This window comes from Hypomesus nipponensis, chromosome 20 (assembly GCF_054491055.1).
Source record: "Hypomesus nipponensis isolate SF chromosome 20, ASM5449105v1, whole genome shotgun sequence".
Taxonomy (NCBI): domain Eukaryota; kingdom Metazoa; phylum Chordata; class Actinopteri; order Osmeriformes; family Osmeridae; genus Hypomesus; species Hypomesus nipponensis.
The window spans coordinates 7,018,962-7,040,000 of NC_140380.1; the positions used below are offsets into that span (position 1 = coordinate 7,018,962).

At 46.7% G+C, this 21,039-nt stretch overlaps 1 protein-coding gene across 1 annotated transcript in view; it reads right to left on the reverse strand.

Moving 5' to 3' along the window:
* Positions 1–773: 773 nt before the first annotated feature.
* Positions 774–21,039, reverse strand: part of LOC146246149 (glutamate receptor 3) — a 54,832-nt gene continuing 34,566 nt past the window's right edge. The window contains exons 5-16 of the mRNA XM_084684399.1: positions 20,910–20,963; positions 20,603–20,764; positions 19,930–20,097; positions 19,628–19,732; positions 18,010–18,117; positions 15,844–16,050; positions 14,198–14,571; positions 12,503–12,701; positions 7,680–7,927; positions 6,733–6,847; positions 1,322–1,570; positions 774–1,054 (exon numbers count right to left, since the gene is read on the reverse strand). Of these exons, the coding sequence (XP_084540525.1) occupies positions 1,325–1,570; positions 6,733–6,847; positions 7,680–7,927; positions 12,503–12,701; positions 14,198–14,571; positions 15,844–16,050; positions 18,010–18,117; positions 19,628–19,732; positions 19,930–20,097; positions 20,603–20,764; positions 20,910–20,963 (1,986 nt within the window). The 3' untranslated portion in view covers positions 774–1,054; positions 1,322–1,324. The remainder of the gene's footprint in view (positions 1,055–1,321; positions 1,571–6,732; positions 6,848–7,679; positions 7,928–12,502; positions 12,702–14,197; positions 14,572–15,843; positions 16,051–18,009; positions 18,118–19,627; positions 19,733–19,929; positions 20,098–20,602; positions 20,765–20,909; positions 20,964–21,039) is intronic.

The following is a 21,039-nucleotide window of genomic DNA, read 5'->3' on the forward strand; positions in this document are numbered from 1 at the left end:
CTGAATATAATGTGCTATTTTTTTTAACCAAAGTGTGAAGATACTGTAGTACTGTATGCTCAGATATCGTTCTATTGCACTGATACTCGCTCAATGTCAATGTGTACGAAGTGTGATTCATTTTCAGACTCAAAGGAATACCCAAACCGTTTATACCTTACTGAAAAGGGTGTCCATGATTAAAATATTTGCAACAGTCAGTTCTTCTATTGAAAATCTTATGGCACCATGTGTGTTCAGAAGTCTGTTTCAAATTTTGGCAGTAGTGACGAGGGGGTTTAAACCAAAAACTGCATTGTAATTATTACAATAATCTAATTCTACCTAAATTAAATGTTAGCTTGTACATTAGGCTCAGGAAATTGGCAGCACCTATGCAATTCCAGATTATCAATGGTGTCAAAATATCAAATGAAATAAAGAAAAGAAAAACTGGATAAATACTGATTAAACTGATCCTATCTTATTGATGTGTCCGTAAATACCAAGACACCGAAAATAGCCTTATAGTAAAATAGGTAGATGACCTTCAGAACATTAAATAAATCACAACATATTTTCAGTTAAACATTTCACCACTAAAATGTCTGTTAATGATTCAAAAGACCTCAAATGTACTCCAGGATGGGTTTGATGGCAAGTAATGGCTTTTTAAATTCAAAATAATCTAACTAAAACATTTCCACCCATTGATAACAGCAGTTCAGAATTTTCTTTGTAACAATGTTTTCTGTCTATGTCCCCCCCCCCCCCCCCCCCATGTTATTTTTAGGATTCTTTTTTCAAGTGAACTATAATTGAGTTGCATTGCTCTGTAAGGCACTAAGAGAGGCAAGTCCACTGTTTCAAGAAGCGCAAGTCCTATTGCGTCATCGTCGTCGATTATCGTGCAAGGCTTGGCAACCCGGGAAGGGCATTTGTTGACAGTAGGTTTGGGTCCGAGCTGATGACCAAGTCTGTCGCCTCCAGGGTGCCAGCCGCGATGGGTTGTGTTCCCACAGAAAAAGGCTTTGCCTTATACCAGACACCCTGGTGGAAGAGACAGACTCCACATCTGTGAAAATCAAAACAGTCTTTAAATAATATCATTTTTAGTTCAAAGTCTTCAATTGAATATAATCTGAATGCTGGCATAAAATACCCCCCCCCCCCAAACAACTGCACGAGTGTGTGTCCGTATGCCTTGAAGAAAGCAGTATTTTACAGTTGTACTCACTAAGCAGCCAACTGAAGGCCAATCAGATTACTATAAAGGCTCATGGAACTGACACAAAATCAATTCAGAGACACACATCTGATGAAGAACTCTAGAAACACATACCCTTTATATCTTAACACTCTCCGTTCCATACACATTGTAGCCTTCTCTGTAAGTGGCAAAGTTTTGGGTGTTTGCTGGAGGGGCTGGTTTAAAGTTTTGGGCATTCTTTGCCAGTTTCAGTCTTTTGGTTTCTTGCCGTGACTTATAACAGAACTCTACCAAAGCCACAGTCATAGCCAGCCCCAGCCCTCCGACCAAAATATAGAAGACACCAGCCACATTGCTCAAGCTTAGCGCACTTGTCTTGTCCTGGGGAACGTAAAGAACAGAGTTAAGAATATTTTACAGACATTTTCTCTGTGACCTCAAACAGAAAGCCTAATCCCCTCATTGTCCCCCCACCCTCACCAAGAGGCCCTCTAATAAAAGCTATTTTTAATAGAGACTACCACTGTTGATAGAATAATGGGCATCCCCAAGTGAAATAAATTTTGTTTTAGAAACAGACACTGAATCATCTGGAGACGTGTCTACCGCGGGTTACTGCTGCACTAAGATAAACTGCAGAAGTTGACACGTGAATGACGTTCCTACGCTCAAGTCAAAAGCTTTGAGGAACTAATTACTCTGGCGTTGTCCGTCAATCCATAACTTCAAGAGTATAGGTGAGTCAACTCTGTTTGTTGTTACCTGCTGGATTGGTGAATGTAGATAGAAAGAATTGATCCAACCCTAATCTGTGGCTTGTTTGCCAGGCCACTTCTAAGGAAGATGGTCGATGTCGTACAGGTCACCAAAAAAAAAAAAGTCCTGACTTTGCTACAGTTTGATACTGCACAGTAACTTCTAGGTACACTCGTCTGACTTCATCTCACAATTTCATGATGGGAACTGAACCATTTTGCTGCTGCTAACATCCAAACTTAAATATTGAAACGTATTTACAAGAGTTTTACCATTTGCATTTTAACCCTATGAGTGTGCCCAATAGGATGTGCTACGTTGTGTCGCTTAAAGCCATGTGGCGTACGTCCCCCACAGTTCTCAGAGGGTTAAATAACTGGTTTATGAATTCCTTTAACTTCATGAGGTGTGCAAACAAAGTCTCCTTATTGCGACATCTCACATTTCAAACGTAACTGTCAAACACCACTTGACTCACTCTGTGGCCAGGTGATGTTTGACTGTCAGTTTGGAGTTTGTCAGAGTAAGTAAACTTGTTAGTAAGTCACACCGCATGATGGTAATGGATTTAATATACTCAATTAGCACGCAAATAAGTAAGGACGCTAATAAACAATATTTCAATAAAAGTTTGGTTAACAAAACAGCAGCATAATGGTTACAATTCTGTGGCTTTCAATGTCGAATAATATTAAATAATGAATACAAGTAATTCAGCATATTTGGAAGGCATGCTGCACCTTTGATAACAAGTCTAAGATGTGTTGAAATCTTATCATCATAATCATGTAATGAATCATGATATTACTATGACAATTGTAATGGTAACGTGAAGTATGTGCAAGAGAGAACAGTGTAATGCTAGTGTTTAAAGTGCTTCACGTGTGGCAGATGTAGCATTCTAAAAAAGAAAGAAAGGAAAATAGAATCAAATGAAAAATAATAGTAAAGCTACAGTATTAGTAGTATATTTGGATTATGTATGCTTCAGATATTTGCATATGAAAAATTAAGTCAAAATGCAATTTGAAATCAATACAGAAAGACCTGCAGCGACTGACCTTACTTCCAGAATCCTTGGTTCCACATTCACCCTTATCGTACCACCATTTGTTTTTCAGCTTGTCTAAGATGCCTTGTTCACTGAGTTTCAATACTGCAAGGTTTACAGGAGTTCTTCACGTGGGAAATAACATAAATAACATTATATTATGTTATTTTATGTTATTCAAAATAGTTTAACTACTTTATACTTTACAAAGCGATAGAGCAGGGTCCTGGCCAGAACATCACAGGGAGCAGGCAAATACTAGCTGTTACCTTTCATACACCAAGTCTACCCCTACAGTGCCAGACCCCACCTATATCGCTTTGAGTAATCGGCACACTGTTCAAAGTAGACAAAATTAGAACTAGCACAATAAATAGCTACTGTACAATCATGGTTAATGATGAACAGAAAAGGTGCAATCTCAGAAGCACATGTAGCTTTTGTACCAAATGTTTAGCAGAGTGGATCTAACAGGAACCCTTTCTTGACTAACAGATAGACAAAAACCAGCAGTCCCGATTTTGTTCTAGCTGAGGGTAGCCAATGTCTCACAAAAACACCAATTTTTGCATCCACAAAGCAGGCCCAAAAGGAATAGCTACAAAAGAATGTGTAGGAGCGAAGACGTTTAATTTGGAAGAGCTTGTGTCTGGCCCAAATACTGTTATATCTGTATTGCTGTGAAACAGTATCGGTGTCAGAGAGTTGCTCTTTTTCCATTTCTACCTGCCCTGTGGTGACAGGTAGGTCTGATGGATTAAGAGCAAATTTGTAGCTAGATAGAATTTCTTCCCGCTCAAACTGTTTACAAATTATACTGTGGGGGCTATTGGTTTGTAAGACATCATGCTATCTACGTGACTGCTAGATTTCTGTGTTTACTTTCTTTCAAAAAAATGCCTGTGTTCTTTAACTTCTTGAAATATATTGTATTCACCACTGCACTCTTTCAAAGAGAATATAATCGCTTAAATTTAGAGAGAGGAGGAGAGCATATCATCGCTCTAGCTTCTGAAAGTTGACAAAAATATATCAAACACGTTTTGCAAAAGATGCTTTCAGAACTTAACAATTAAGTTAATATCAGCAGCTTTGGCCAGATAATGCTCCTGAATAATGGGATGTTGTTATGAGAATGGTAGCCAAGACCCATGGGATGTTAGATAAAGGTTAACCTGGCCTCTGAATGGACACTACTCTCCCAAGACAGACCATAATGTAGACAGACAAGAGACACAGGCTGGCTGATAGTGTAAAGGACACTGTGCCCTCCAGTGATAAAAAAAATCCTAGTGACTAAGGAAAAGCAATAATCTGAGGCTATCTTTTTCTCACTCCATTCCCCGACAGGAAGGAGTCTAACTCGTTTCTTACGACATAACGATACTGCATATTCTAGTATCTCATTGTATCACACAGGGCTTATCGAAATAAGGACATGCATGTGTGAATTCCACAAAGTCACTCCGATAAAACACAAAGGAGTACGTGAGAAGATGTCTTCCGTCGCACAGAACTTCTGCGTATCTGGTTGCTCACTAGGGTCAGGTGTCTCACAAGGCCGTGGCCAACCTCACAGGCCGGCTATTAGCAGACGTCATTGAGCAACGGTGGGCCGCGCTGTCTGGGTGATGGGGGAGGACTGTGCCCTGGGTGTCAGGCCACTAAGCAGAGTGTTTGACGTGATGTGACGTGAGCTGTTGGGTGGCCGCGCATGCCTCTCAGATGGCTGTGACCTTGTGCGGGTCGCTGTTGGCAGGGAGACATGCTGGGGTCATCCTAATATTTATCTGGGCCAACTACTTAAGGGGCAGAGTGGAAAAGAAAACCTTTTCGATTCCCTTGAGAGCTTATCATAGTCTGGAGTGGAAACGTGGTCAGTATTAAATACCAGCCCTGAGTGATTCAGATCTGATGATACCTGAATGTCATTTGTATATATTTCCACTATTTCCACTTCGATAAAGTCGATAAAGTGCATACAACTACTATAGTGCAGTTCCAGTCGGCCAGTTTCAATTTCTAGGGAGTTAGTGAGGGGAAGTCAATCTGCTGTCTCCTCGGTTCACAGGTGGGTTAGTTTAGATGAATTGTGAACTTGATATGTCTTGGAGATAAAGCTATAAAACAGAGACAAACAATGAATAACACCCACAATATGAACAAGTCATGCATAATATTAAACCTGTAACCCACAGCAACAACACTGAGGCACTGTAATATACAGAGGAAACATGACGCACTTAAAAACATGATTAAAGGTATAAATAATGAACCAATTCTCAAACCAATTCTACATACACACATATTTATACCAAATACTAATCAGCAAAATCCCATAAAAACTGATTTAATAAACCTGAATGTTTGTTCTATACTAGCCTACTTAAAGCATCCGATTAAATTGTGTTTGCTGACATTTAGGTGATCCGTGTTCAGCCTAGTTGAAATTTCTTCGCTCAGTGGTTATTACATACAATATATTTGAAGCACGCGGTTAAATTACCAACACATGCATTTTTTGCGAACAAAACAACAAACAAGAAATGTGGCAGTCAGGTGTGATACCATAACTCTCTGTACCAAGGCGTCGAGACACATCGCTAGTGGGAAGGGACGGCTTCTTTGTGTTGCTCTGCAGGTAGTATCCATATCCCGCTTACTCTCGGGAATGAATGACTAGAGTCAGCAACATCAAAGCGAGCCCGCCACGTCCCTCGCAATGTGCCCGAGTGCGCTGCGTTCACGATGCAAGCAGAGGAGTCGCGTGAGACAGAGGCTGATCTCGCCGTGCCCTCGCACGGCCACACAAGGTCGGGTCGGTGTTCCCCAGCCTCCTCTTGCGTGTCATTGGTCAGGGGTTCCGGCCGTGGAGAGACTTTGAGTGGCCTTGGACTGAGACCAGCCAAAGGAATCTGTCGGGGTGACAAGCTGAAACCTTTTTTACTTTTTTTTTTTTTTTACAAAAATGAGAAGATGTTGTACGACAGACAAAAGTTTGGACCGTTTAGATCACTTTGTCATTAGAATTCTCACGTTTGCCTGGAATGCTTAGTCCCCTCAAGACTACGCTGTTCGCCTCGCCTGCCCTGCACCCAAGGTTAGTGGCAACTTAGAGAGTGCTACTTAACAGCTTAGTGCTTTATATTCAAAAGGAATTTAAATAAATGATTCCTTAAAATGTATTACGAGATTGGGCCAGCCATCATTCCTGCTGGCGTTATTGCAAGGGAAATGCACTAATATCTACATCTATCTCATATCTATCAAATTTCATTAAGCAGAACCTTAACATTTCATTCCAACACATTGCCCTGTGGATATTAAAAACAGAGGAATGGGCGATCGGCTTTTTACATCCACAGGTCAAATCGCTAAACCCTATCGCCTAGGCAACATAAGGGCCCTACTTAGTCGTCTACCACAGGTGTGGTCATACTGGTTGACACAGCCAGCTTCTCTGCTCTCATTCCTACCCTTCCAGTTAGCCCCAGTCTGAATACTTCAAAACGAACTGGTATTTCTCCTCCATTAGCCAAGTAAAGGGTTCCGAGTTAGATCTCAGTTGCATGATCCAATAGAAAAAGGCTACTTTTTTTGTTTTGTTTTTCTTTAGGGGGGGGGGGGAGCAGTATTGGGGCTGCGGTTGTGGCCCAAACACTGTAGGTTACAGTGATGACAGCATTGCCGATTACTCTACTCTACGATACCCGACTTTGGTGACATTGAGGCTGACCTTGGAGTCACCTCCCCCGCTGCCGCACTCTCCCTTGTCGTACCACCATTTGTTTTTCAATTTGTCCAAGAGGCCTTGCTCATTCAGTTTTAACACTGCCAGGTTAACAGCATTTCTTGAAACGATAAAACATGACTTGTAAGAAAATTAACAGGTCCGTGAGAAATCTAATACGTAGAATATTAGCAATAGCAGTAATAAGTCATAATCATATCAATGGTTTATAAAAAAGGGGGGAGCACGAAAAGGACAAATTGGTCAAAGAATTTCACCGATGTGGAGAGGTAAGAAGCGTTTTACAGCAAAGAAAGTGTAAAATATTAGAGAGGTGGCATGGAGGGGTTACATTGCTACGAACTAAAGTGTGCGGGGATGGGGACAGTTTTGTCACTGAGAATAGAGTAGACGACAACACAGGGCATGCACGTTAACATTCACCACAAGTGACAGTGCAGCTTTTAGCGAGTTTAAGTCAGGAAACACATTGAACTGTTAAATAAGGAAGCAAATGCAAAACTGCCAGAGGGTCACCACGGAGGACAGAAGGGAGGGAAATATCAAGGGGAAAACAGGAACACAAACAAGGATGGGGTGGGAAGGGGATGAGGAGGGGGAGAGAGAGGGGGGCACATCAACAAACAGATGGATTAAGTAAATATGACTATTGTACCCAGAGCAAGAAGAGAGAGAGAGGGGGGGGGGGTTGGAGAAAAGAAGAAAAACACATAGAGAAACAAACCGTATCGACGTGACAGAATATAAAAATGGCATTTTAGGTCTAGGCTAGGTTAAAAGGAACTCATAATACCGTTAACGTCTGGATGGACCTCAAAAAAAAAAAAACGAAAAGAAAAGGTTGAGGAGTAAGGAAGGAAAGACAACAGAGACATCAGGGTAGGTGGAATACTATAACAACAAGGAGGACATTGTTATATTATCCCACCCACCTTAATGCAGAGCCTTTTGGTGTGGCTACACCGTAGCCCTTAGAATCGAGGTTGCCGCCCACTTTCATGGTGTCGCATGGCTTCCGCTGCTCAATGTATTCGTTCATAGTGGATTCGAGAAGAAAGGCGAACTTGCCCTTCGACTTTCGTACCCGGGCAACCCCGTCTGGAGTTGTCTTGGCGAACACAGACGGTTCGGCCGATTTCATGTATGACCACATTTTTTCATAAACCGCTATTTTGGAGCGCTGCGTTTGGGGGGGAGAGAGAAAGAGAGAAAACAAGAATGAATCAGTTGTGCCGTCCGACAAATGTACAGCATTTACACACGCCCCCCCCCTCCCCCCCTCACACACAGACACACACAAGGGGGACCAAAGTATCCATAAGTCCTTCCAGAATTCAGAGGACGGGATGTGACACAGTGGGCCAGGAGCCAATCACGATCGAGAGCCTGAGGTCTGACAAACTGCCAACTCACTTCAAACAAACCGAGGGGCGCGTGTATCTCATCAGCGTCTCCCCTCACCCCCGTCCCCCCCTCGAACGAGCGCGGCCACCTGCTTCCTCTCGACATCGCCTCCCACCTCCGAGGTCAACAGGAAGAGTCAGCATGCTCTTTGACCTTGGCAGGGTTCGGGCCCCACCTGCACGGATCGTTAGGTTGCCACCTGGAGGAGCTAAATGACGTGCTGCGCACAGCCCTGCCCTGACTCACGCTGAGCAGCTATATTTGGCCACTGAGTGGCTGACTGCTGGTCTCCGGGGAGCCCGAGAACACGGCAGTCTACAATAGAAGGACACACATGGACGCCGCATTAAAGTAGGTTAATGTGACCTTCTGCCGAGCCAGTGGGGGGAAAGAACTGCCTCGGAGAAAACTTGCCGGTTAGGAAGTGTTTTCACTCGTGGAAAAAAGTAGAGTGAATATGAATAGAAATCGTTCGAATAAGATATCGAATTCTAGTTGAAACGTAAACTATACTGTAAATTGACAGTTTGAATCGAGCGTCTGAGTTCTTAAATGGGAACTCTAACTTCAGGCCAGGTATGATCATGAAGACGGACAGATCTGACAAGGACTGTCATCGCAGTAATGGGCCAACTGTTGGCTGTTGAAGGGTTAGGGTTTGCCATATCGTAGGAATTGCACAGGCACTCTCTGACTCTCTTTCTGTCTCTCACTCTCTCACACACACACAGACATAAAGGGCAAAATTAGCATTGAGCATCCCTAATTCGTATCGATTGTGCCGTAAGCGCCATTTCGGATGTGCTCTCCGACAGTCTTCAGAGCCTGTGGGAGTTCCAGAAAGTTCCAGAAAGTTCCAGCGCTCTCGAGTGTGTCCCAGAAGGTGGCGGGGCACGACTACATTTACATTTAGTCATTGAGCAGACGCTCTTATCCAGAGCGACTTACAGTAAGTGCAGGGACATTCCCCCCGAGGCAAGTAGGGTGAATGGCCTTGCCCAAGGACACAACGTCATTTGGCACGGCCAGGAATCAATCTGGCAACCTTCAGATTACTAGTCCGACTCCCTCACCGCTCGGCCATCTGACTCCCCTAGTCCTCGCGACTACGTGGGCTCAGGCTCGCCGCTTTAACCCCTCGCAATCGTTCAACGAGGTCAAAGAGCGACGAGTCGGAGGAGACGACGCCGCTCGGTTGATCTGTGATGCTAATCGTTTAGGTAAGCCCAACGGCCCAGAGCGCTGTTGACTGCTCGTCTGTCTCGATTGGGCCGAAGCTCTTGCTCAGCTCGCCTGCATATTCTGTCGAGTTCGGTTGGGAAATGCAAATCGTTAGACCTGAACCTGGTGAGCACTTCGACTGGATCAGGCTTGTGGCCGCGTCGGACGCCCAGAGGACACATCTCTTTGATGCGCCCCGATAAGGGAGACCGAAATAAATGAGAGCGTGGGGCAAACAAATTAAATATTGAACAGGAGAAAAATGGCAGACTCTGCAGTCAAAACATTGTTCTGTGATATGCATATATGCCATCTGCTCCTGTGTTGGCTCGCCCCACCAAAAGACTCCCTGTTCATGTTCAGAAAGGTAAGAGACATTGTCACATCACATGGAGTGACAGTTAGGTCTGCTCTCACAGTAAACACAATGTACTGGCTTGCAGACATTTTACATTTAGCAGACGCTCTTATCCAGAGCGACTTACGGTAAGTACAGGAACATTCCCCCCGAGGCAAGTAGGGTGAAGTGCCTTGCCCAAGGACACGTGCAGCAGCCGGGAATCGAACTGGCAACCTTCAGGTTACTGGCCCCATGCACTACCCGCTTAGCCACCTGACTTCCCAGACAGCAGCTTTACTCAATCACACTGTTTCTCTCACGTAAACACACACACGTACACACACACCCCATCCCCTTCTCCCTCACACAGACCGGCCCTCCTCCTCCTCAAGAGAGGTGTGTTTTACCCCCTGCATCACACACTCACATCAACGGTTCTGGGAGACGCCATATGGGAAGCCATCAAGGGGGTGTCATGGCTCAGTGGGAAATGTCGACGGAAGCTGTTGTATCTTACGCACCAGCAGATGTTGAAGCCTTATGCGTGCGTGTATCGATCAAGGGCAGGTGTTCTGTGAGAAAGGGGGGGGGGGGGGGGGAAACGGCGCCACCATCCGGCTTTCAGCTCCCACTCATGTGTCTCTCCAGTGAAGGGAGATCAAATCTATTCCTCTGCCTTTGAGGGGAAAAAAGGGGTATCTTTTGTAAGGGAGCCCTGGACGCAGGTCTGTGGAAGGTACCCAGCCGGCTGAGAGAGGAGCTGCCCCGGCTTCCAGCGAAGGTCAGAGGAGGGAGGTCATTTACACAATGGAGGTGACATGGAGGACTGCACCCAGCGACGCCAGTAAATGTCACAGAAGGTGCTCTAAATGTCAACGCGGGACACCTGTGAGGGCCCTCTTTGTTGTCACTTAAGGCAAATTCAGACAAGCGATCTCGTGTATCGATAGAGGGCTGCGCCACATCCGATATACAAAAATGTAGAGAGAAATGTACAAATATCTCACCCGAATTGAAGAGCAAGAACTCGATGGGTAGCTTCATAAAGAATTGAACAGAAGCTGGCTCTGTAATGGATTCAGACCCCGTGATTGAATCAAGCTTGACATCTGCACAGTATATGTCGAAGGGACTGCTAGCGTAAATTATCCTAAATGATGATAATACTCCGTGACAAGCTTGACCATACTGTGTAAACAGTGTGTAATTTCTGGCTCTTATGAAATGCATGCTTCTCTGTCAGCATTACTGGTTGTCAGCAATCACATTTCGGCTAAAAGGACTCTGAAGCTCAGCCTTCAATGTTATGCCTATTCCAATTACTATGTTGCATTTGTTTATGGCTGCGTGGCTGGGTTTGACTTCAATCTGCAGTCCACCAACATTTCAATGATTGTTTATGCACGGCTGAACCCCTCACGGAACTATGCGTCTGCGAAGAACGACGGCGTTCAGAACAAGCTACCCCTCCGAAGACAAAGGTCAGCCCCTATTCATAGGTAGGATGTCACAACTTCCTGGTTTTTGTCCCACCCATCTGAATGCGACCAACCAGCTCCCACGCTGCGGCTCAAACACCCCCCAGCTGTCTGTCCATATATCAAGCCATCCTGGCAACGCTTCACAAGCCATTGGCTTGTGTCCACTCCGCTGGCAATCCACAACAGGGATGAGCAGACAGATAAATCATTTGCAGTCGGTCTGCATGCGTGGAGGCCCGCCCTCACTCTTGGATCCTCCTTTGGCCAATTATACAAAAGACAGAGAGAACTCCATTAAAATTCAACCTATTGAACCAGAGAAGCTGCAGCTCCCGTTGAGACAGGCGGAGAAGACCAGGCCACGGCGGAGGAAGATATATCAACAAACTCCCCGTTGAAACGAGACCGAAGAGTTCCCGTTCCTCCACGTTCGCCGACCCCACGAAATAGATTAAGCTCAACGAACATGAAAGAACGCGATTCAGTGTCAGTTTATCCGCTTTATGCGCAGTTTATCCAGAATATCATTCCTGAAATGCTTTGACAACAAAGCCAAGAGGCAGGAACTGGGAGACTGGCATGAGTGCTAGATGTAAATCCTGTGAGGATCCAGACACGCTGAAGGTGAGCGTTTGAGGAATCACCAGCCTGCATCACAGATGATTTCCATTGGCCTCTGGCTACGTGACTCTAATTAACCAGCACATCTTTCCTGAAGAACGTATTTAAAACGTATCTAGCCTCTATTAATCTGAGGCCTTTTTTCCCGTCACTCCTCTCCCCGGTTTTAATTAAAAGTTCTCGAGGATGACTGCTGAGTTGTGACATTTCCAGCTTTCAGGCGGCTAGGCGGGAACTGGGTCACTCATTATGAAGTCCCTAAACACCTGTCAATTATCTCGGTAGACCGACCTGTGACAAACCGCGGCCTGTCAGCCTGTCAAACAAATCATGAACGTGCACATCCATTGGATGGGGCAAGCTGTTATGTCTTCTCTCTAACTGTACATGCACACTTCGTACAGTAACTACAGTGGTTAATTATTCAGTTTGTTCCATTTTTGATGTTTTGGTTTGAAAAATCAGTGATTGAAGCGGTGACTACAGAGGCTTTGCACCCTGTGGGGAATCTCTTTCACAGATGTTAACTTTTGATAAGCCGTTTGTTAATTGCGTGGCGGCGACATTCTCTGGCAAATTCACACTCAGACAGGTGCAGGACCCCTCTTAAAGATCTGGGCTATTATCCTGAGGAAGCGTGTGCGGTGGTGGCACGCTTCAGTGGTTAAGCTTCCTTTCTTGTTCTCACCCTAAAGAACTCCTTGGTGGAGCCTGAGTCCAGAGTGCCGTAGGCGATCTCCGTCTGCTTGGCCAGGTCCTCGGCGCTCTCGATGGGAGACACCATCCTCTCCACCGTCAGGAAGGCTGCCAGGTTAGCCGTGTAGGAGGAGATGATGATGAGGGTGAAGAACCACCACACGCCCCCGACGATACGCCCCGACAACGACCTGAGGAGAGAAAGGCGGGCGGGAGAGCGGAGAGACGTGAGAGCGGGATGTCCAACCCCGGGGACGATGAAGGATGGGGGGTCCACTCCCGCCCGCCCCCCCCCCCCCCCCGGGGCAACGAGAAGCCCCCGCCTCCTCGTCTTTCACAGCTCTCTGGGGCTCCGCTCGTCCGCGGATCACGCGTCCGTCCCCCGTCCCCCCCCCCTTTGAATGAAATGCCTTGGGGGGCCGGAATGATCTTGGATTCACGGCAAATATCCCTCACATACCTGGTCGTGTAGTTAACATTCTTCTGACAGGGTGACACAAGGAAGAGCTTTCCCTCAGCTTTGCAGCTGTACGGTTGTGTACCTGCACAGAGGAGGACTGGGCGCACAGCCCAAGAAACGAGCCACAACTCAAAGCCAACACAGCTTAGTCTGCCTCTGGACAGGGTGAAAATGAGGTCACCACCTTCCACTGGTAGTCTTCCATCCCTCCAAAGTCCTCAGGCTATCTACCGAGTGAAAATGAACACTGCACCTAGCAAATTGGACTCCAATAGGTAAACAAAGATCATTTCTGTCAAATCTGCCATGGGCTTGAGAGCCGAGAGCGGAGCATCGACGACGTGAGATAAACATCGAGCTGATCCATGTTTCTAAGTGCTGATCTCCGTGCGATAATTAACGGCCTTTATCCTGCGCTCACGGGACACGGGACTTATCCCCCCCTCTCTCTCTGATCGACATCTTCCGGAACGTTCTCCCATTGATCTTCAATGCTGCTCTACAAATCCCCACCGGTGCCAGAAAACAGGAGCCGGACGGCCAGCCTAAACAACGACGCCCCCCCCCCCCCCCCCCGGCCCAGGGGAGGAACTAAGAACACCAGCGACAATGTGGAGTGAAGAGATGGACTTAATGACTGGATGGAAGGGAGGGAAGAGGGGGCGTGACTTTTTCTTTTCTCAGCAACAGGAATCGTGATGGGGGGCCGAATGAGGACACACAAAGCGCTTCATCAGAGTGCAAATGCTTTTCAAAATGGCCGCCACTTTAAATACATTACATGCACCAGGCTGATGACCGTAAAATGGGACATGCAGCAAAAACACGGTAGCCCTCCAAGAGTCATGAGAAATGCAGGCAGCTACTCACGGCTGTAATGACCCTGTGCATTTTACAGTCCCCGGCATGGTGAATATAAGTTATTTTGTGGATGCAATGCGCCACTGCTAGCATGCAGCCAGGAGATCGGACTGAGAGCGGAGGGTGTGATGGTGGGCTTGCAGGGGAGGAGAGAAGAAAGGTGGATGAGGGAGGGTGGAGGATGGAGGATGGAGGCGAGGGTGAGTGGAGGGGCAAAAAAACCCAAAAAGCACAACCAGATCCCCCAAAATAACATATATGCACCATGGCGTTATGGAGACGTCACACGACCATAAAAATGCAGAGGATGAAAGATGAAGATGACCTATGACGGTTGACGGAACAGGAAGTGACACGAGAACCAACCTTGGCGAGATATCGCATCCTTGCTGCATGAAGGCGCCGAGTGAGAACCACAGGCTATTAAAAATCCCAAAGTCGTTCGGCGGGTCCGGAGGAGTCTGGGGGTCTTTGGCTTCATCGTTCTCGTCCAGGTGCCACTCGTACGGGCTGAAACGACTGACCAGGAAGAGCACGACGCTCACGCCGATATAAGCAAACACTATACACATCCAGATCTCATAGGCCAGCGGGTCCAGGAAGGAGAACACGCCAGGCTTGGATTTCTGAGGCTTCTTTATCATAATGGAGATCCCCAGGCTCATAAAAGGCTTAGAGAAGTCTATCACTTCCTCCCGTACCAACGTAATAGTAAGCGGTGCGACGGCTATATCGGCTCTCTGGAAAAATGAGAACAGGCACAGCACGGGGTTAGTTCTCCAGAGGAAAAAAGACATGAGACACATACTATGTGCTATCAGTGCGTTATCTAAAATCCCCTGAAACCACGGCATGACCCACCCAAAACAAAGTGGATTTGATTGTCTCTAGAGAGAGAAATCTGGTCATGAGGCAATTTTGAACGTTTCGTTTGGCAATAATGTATTTTTGAAAGAAAAAAGAAGTTTGAATGGGGGACACTATGAAAAATGATCATGGATTAGAAGAATGTGTCAAGTGAGCGAGAACCTGCCAGCTTAAAATGGGTCAATATGAGTTAGCGTCAGCGGTGACTGTCTTTGCCTTTAATCCACCAAGCACATTACTCATTCCCGGTCTACAGTGTGGAGAAAGAAGTTGAAAAGCTTATCCAAACAGCCCTTGAAAATACGGGGAATCTAATAGGAATCTGCTTTTTATATTCAGCAGCAGGTATATTAGATTCACCTCAAAGCTCTGCAGCCCTTACGCATAATATCTCACCAAGGTAATAAATGTTCATGCGATAGTGTCCTAGGTTTAAAATGGATAGCTGGATCCCAGTGACTTATTACTATGTAAATTGCATACAACGACTTGGGACGACCTTAGTTAGGGCTGGGTAGGGGTCTCTCTGCCAAACACGGCCTGTAGCCACTCCACCTTCTATACATCACGTCCTCATTTACATATGAATGGTAAATGAAGGGTCCTTCGTGTTTATTGTTGATGCAATGAGGTGTCTCAGGGCTTCTCAATTACAACGGAGGATCATCGTTCACTCTTTCTACGCTCCGACAAGAGGCAGGGCTGCACTTTGGCAGAGCATTCTGCAAAATGATCATTATGACGGCAATGTGTTCTTTCATGTTAAATTAAGATGCAATCAAAGCATGGCTTGAATTCAAACTGACAAGCAGATGTTTTTCTTTTTTTTTTCAGCTCCGAGGCTGCTGTCATTGTTCCTTTATGAAACATTAACCGTTTTGCAGTCGGTGTTTGATGCAGGAAGAACACCCCCCTGACAAGACATGTCGTGATTCATAACCTGCCACACTCAGTCAGTAACCTTAGCATGATGTATGGGCGACATAAAATGAGTATTACTTGGTAAGCTCTACTTGGAAAAACATAATAACATGACACATTTGTATCTGCTGTATGAGTTTTCTTGACGGATGGATGCTACATAATTTACTGGCAGTCGATGTTCCCCATGTGGGTTCCGTGTTAACATCAGGAGAGACACTCACCCCGTAGACCAGTTCCCCCACCATCCCGTTCCACGTCTTTGTTTCTGGGTCTCTGGCGCCGTACTTTCCGTCCGTCACTATCGACAGTTTGTATCTTATCCCCACATGTTTCGCTATTTCGGAAGCTAAATCAACACAGTAGCCTTCATATCTCTCATTCCCCTCCATCTGCAAATGGTTTCTCTTGTACATCACGTAGGGAGCTTCCTGTTAATTAAACACAGGTCGAGGTTTATGGTTGAGCTCGTACACGTCTGCTCCCGGCCCAGACCTCCTTCAGCCCGCACGAGGCCGTGACTGCTGGCATGCACACAGAGGCATGCAGACAGACGGACAGACAGACAGACAGACAGACAGTCAGACAGTCAGACGGACAGACAGACACAGACAGACAGACAGACAGACGAGGGAAAAGTCACACAGACCGAGAACACAAACAGAAGCGCTTGGGGCAACAAAAAAGAAAAGAAAGAAGCGCCACGCGGGCGAGGGGCGGGCATGTCAAGGCCGCTGCTGACCCGATCCACAGCCAAACGCAACAAGCCTCTAATGGCAGCGTGGGGGCCACAGCCCGAGGCCTGGGCCTGCTGAACCCGGCACGGGCCGGACGGGGCCGAAAGCAGGTGTACAAAGGGGGGGGTAGGGGGTGTTGAAGTAGCAGGATTCCCTCATGCTAACCCCCGTCGGATGGCAGAGGCTACGGGGGTCTGGGTGGAGGTTGCATTTGCTCTGCATCGGCATTGTGGGGGGCAAGGGGGGCAGGTTGCCTGGGGGGGGGGGGGGCGGGGGGCGGGACATGTTCCCCTTCATCAAGTAAATGTCAATGACAGCACGGGAACCAAGGAGCTTGTCATCTCCTCTCAACCCCATCTAATACGGCCCCCCCTACAACGTGACATCCGTTGACTGCCGATCTGACAGACAGATACAGGAAAGTGTCGGACGACATAGAAATGGAGGTTACGGCCCCTTTTTTGGGGCCCTCGTCTCCAGAATTCCGAGATGTCTCTTCCAAGTTCAATAACAGCCCGGGCGACGGCACAAGTATGATGGACCACACCCGGGTAAAGCGCTGGTCGATCATTTTCTGTTCTGATAGTATCTCGACAACCCCCTGTGCTGACAGGGAAGGCTTCCACAGACAAGTCGTAAACAGCGAATGACAACATCTAATGAGATGATCATTTCAAATGTGAAAAGACTATAAAATGCACGACCATGAATGACTATGGTAATTGCTACGGTCTCCTAGCGCTTTCCTGAACTCCTTGTGTCTAATCAGGTACGGTGATGCTATCTAATGAGTATGAATATGACATGCTACTCAAGACATCAGGATGAAAATGTCAGACTTTCGTATTCTGATTTTGCCTAAGATGAGCACATAATAGGCAGAGTCAGAAAGAAGGCCATGGTTTTAAATGTAAGATAAGGCGTACCTTATTTTACATTTAAAAATGACCAATGTGAGCTAAGTAACCTTACTTGAACAACCTCGCTTTGTCTAAATCCTTAAATGGCTACATCCCTGACTCTGGTGGCTAACACTAGCCTGTCTGTCTAGCCCTAACCCTTGCCCCTAGTCTGAGCCAAGCTCGAAGGGTGGAGATTAAAGGAAGCCTGGATGAGTGGTTATACTTCAGTACAGAACTGATAATAGAGGATTCCAGAAAGATTTGATTAGGTTATCAAATCTCAAATCTAAGAGCCTCGGGTTATTTCCATCCTTCTCAAATGTTGGTGATCTTGCATCTCGGGCAAAGAAAACAATTTATCTTTCCCGTTTGTGTGTCTCTCCCAGATGTCATTGAACATTTACTTCACGAGTAAGAAACTGTTTTTTACTTACGTTCTACGTTATGCACTGAATGTGTATAAGATGAAGTCTAGTCTCTATCATTACCATTAACAAAGCCGTTATTGTGATGTCACTGCTACAACAGGCCACCGTAAGATGATAAATTAAAATGCTTTGTCACCCACACGGATACAGTTGAAACACTCTTGGTGAATCGACTGTTTCAACATGTAGTGAGTGGATGGAAAGCAACACAAAATAAAATAGTTCTGCCCTCCTAGGACCGAATGTAACAACGGACACCTTGACCTTGACTGGCAGAATTCTTTTTTTAGGTGGAACATTGAAAATCTGCTTGGAAAGTGTACCATGATAGTAGTGACCACAATCGTTCGGTTTTCCACAGAAGCAGTCTCGTTGGTGACCTGCTGATCCATAATATATACAAATTTCTCGTATTCATTCCAGTACCCGATCTGAAAGGGACATAAAAAAGATCATTGTTATCACAAGAAAACAAGCAGCCGAAAAAAACGTTTAGCCAGTAGCTCTCTAGAACCCTCCAAGTTACGTTGGAAGGTTCTAGCATGGCATTATAAGAACTGTGGGACTGTGTGATGTGTGTGTGTGAAATAACAAGCCTGTACTGGCTTGGTATTTGGATATGAAGCTCTAACCCTAGCTAAACTTACAGCAGGGAGAGAAGAGCATTCAACTCCCAGCTAATCTCCCTCTTTGCCCTGTGGCTTCACTGCAGAGGCACTGTTCCTTACATAACTAGGAAGCAGTGAAACGTCTGCATGCAGGCAATATTAATACCGGCAAAATAGACGGACTAAATACAGCTTATTCAGCCTTGAGGCTTTCAAGCCACAAGGACTTCTCGTCATCTAGTTTACAGACTGGGCCGAAGTTGTGCTACCACTAAATATGTTTTGTCTGTGCCAGCGTGTGTGTTTAAACCTATCCACATTTAACTGCTGAGATTTCCAAAATGTCAGCAGTTAAAACGTCATTTCTGCTTTTATTTCCACTCTGTCCTGTTCAGTTCAACGATGTATCTTCTAATTCCTTAAGACCTGCAAAGTGCACTCTCTGTCTCTTAGTAGTCTTGTCTCTATCAGTTCAGATATTCTCCCAGTGTGTTCGTACCTCAGTATTGCTGTTGTCCGTGAGGGCAGGTTAGGGTAGACAGTATGGGGACACCTCCTTCTGGTGCCAGACTTTAGAGGGCACCCAATCAGTGTCCAGTGTTGGTGACCTACCGTTCTGACGGGCCCAGTGTTGGCCACTGAGAGCACGTGTACTGTACGTGTGTGTGTGTGTGTCTGTGTGTGTGTGTGTGTGTATGTGTCTGCTTGCGTGTGTGCGTTCGCGTCCTTGTCTCTGTGTGTCTCTGTGCGTACCTTTGTGTGTGTGTGTGCCTGCGTGCATGCGTCTGTCTGTGTGTGTGTCGCTGTGTGAGTTTTTGTCTGTGTGTGTGTGTGTGCGTCGCTGTGTGCGTCGCTGTGTGGCTTTATTGGCCAATCCATCACTGCTGACAGCCTTGGACTGTGCCTCCCCCGGCCGCCCTGGCCCAGTTATGACCGAGCACAAAGAGAACACACCAGCCCGGGTCAGAGGCTGGAGTCAGGAGCTCAATTAATACTGTAGGAGCCGGCACAGGTGAAAGCTGTTACGCTGTCCGCTCTCGCCAATAAAAGCTCTGTGCTTCTGCTCAACACACACCTGCTTGGGATACTGTGCGATATGCGGAACAAAAGAGGCTCCCTTTTGAGGGTTTAACGCTTTGAAATCGTTTGAATGTTTCTGTTTACGTTTGACAGGTGGAGAGAACACACTGGATGATCGAAAAAGACAGTTGGATGTCAAATCGACTGGGATATAAAGGTGACCTACATACTTCACCGAAGATTTGAACACATCATTATTAAAGATGTTGATAACATTTTACTGCTACCGCACCGAGCTGTCTGTTCACCTTACCTTTTTCGCTCCCCCCAACTTCATCTCGTACACGTCGATGGTGTAGTTCGATCTCCGCCCAAACGGGTCAAACTGGATGTTTCCGGTCATACCTTGAACCTGGACCTGCCACGCATCAACACAGACAACCCTAATAACCTCCACACCAAGATACCCCCTCACGTTCACTTTGGTGATGAAGATACAATCAAGCATACAAAGCAGTTAAACCATCCGAAAATATGAATGACACACAAAGTGAGGCGGGCAGGCCAACCCTACTGCAGTGCTCCGTGTCTCTGCGGTCGGGGGACCCCTCCTACCATTTTGAGCGCTCTCTCAATGTCGATGCCCTGGCTCCACGGCACGGCGGGGTTGGCCAGGCAGTCCCCGGCGCTCCCCCTCCGCGACACGTCCACCCGCTGGCGCCGCAGGTAGCGGAACGCCTCCACGATCACCAGGATTGCATCGTGGGTCAGCGCCGACGTGTACTGCGAAAAACACAACGCAAACCGGACCGGCCCCGTGAGGACACCACGGCGACCGGGGGGGGGGGGGGGGGGGGGGGGCGGCAGATGACACCTGTTCGGCGACTAGTTCTGAGGCGGACGCGCCCGAGGCGGTTGGCGGCTCGCCGCGGACGGTGACAGCGGGGAGAATAAAAGGACGCCGCTCAGCCCCAAGGCTGAAGCCGTAAAGAAAGTACTTTCAGACGGCTGTCGTCTGATATACAGACAGCACATCGTTTCAAAGGGAAACATGCCTGGCTGCCTTGGCGACCAGCTGACAAGCAGTAACTCGAGTTTTCCTCTGACAGCCTACAAGAGCTTTTGAAGGCAAATGTTTTTCTTTCGAGTGATTATCTGGCGTAGTTTAGTTCCGAGTAACACTCCTTGTGGTATTTTTGGAGCCTTTGGTTAAGTTTGAAACAAATGACAAGTGGAGGAGAGTGAGAGAACGTTGGAGGAGATAGGAGCGTTGGGCACGGGCAGGTACCTTCAGCGGTGTGTTCTTGGCCTCGGGGAACTCTCTCTCGTCCAGGCGTTCCCAGCGTTGGAGGAACTGCTGGACGATGGGGCTCTCAGCGTTGATGATCTGGAAGCCTGTGATGTTGGCTCCGCCGGAGAACACCTTGTCCAGGCTTATGTTGGAAAAGCCCTGGGGAAGGAGGAAGAACATTAGCGGTTGGAGAACAACTCGGTTCCGTCGGCGCGGTGTGCAACGCAGCAGAAAGGTTTTTTTCTCCATGTCTCCGGAAGATGTGAAAATGGAGATGTTCTGAAGGGTCTGTGAAAGGACTCACCAAATTGGCGAGGATGTAATGGTAACCTCTGCTGTTTTTCCCCAGGGTCACCACCTACAAAAGGGTAAAGAAAGTCTAAGGTAAATGACTGTCCGATGGGACATTGTGTACTTTTTGTCACTGGACTTCA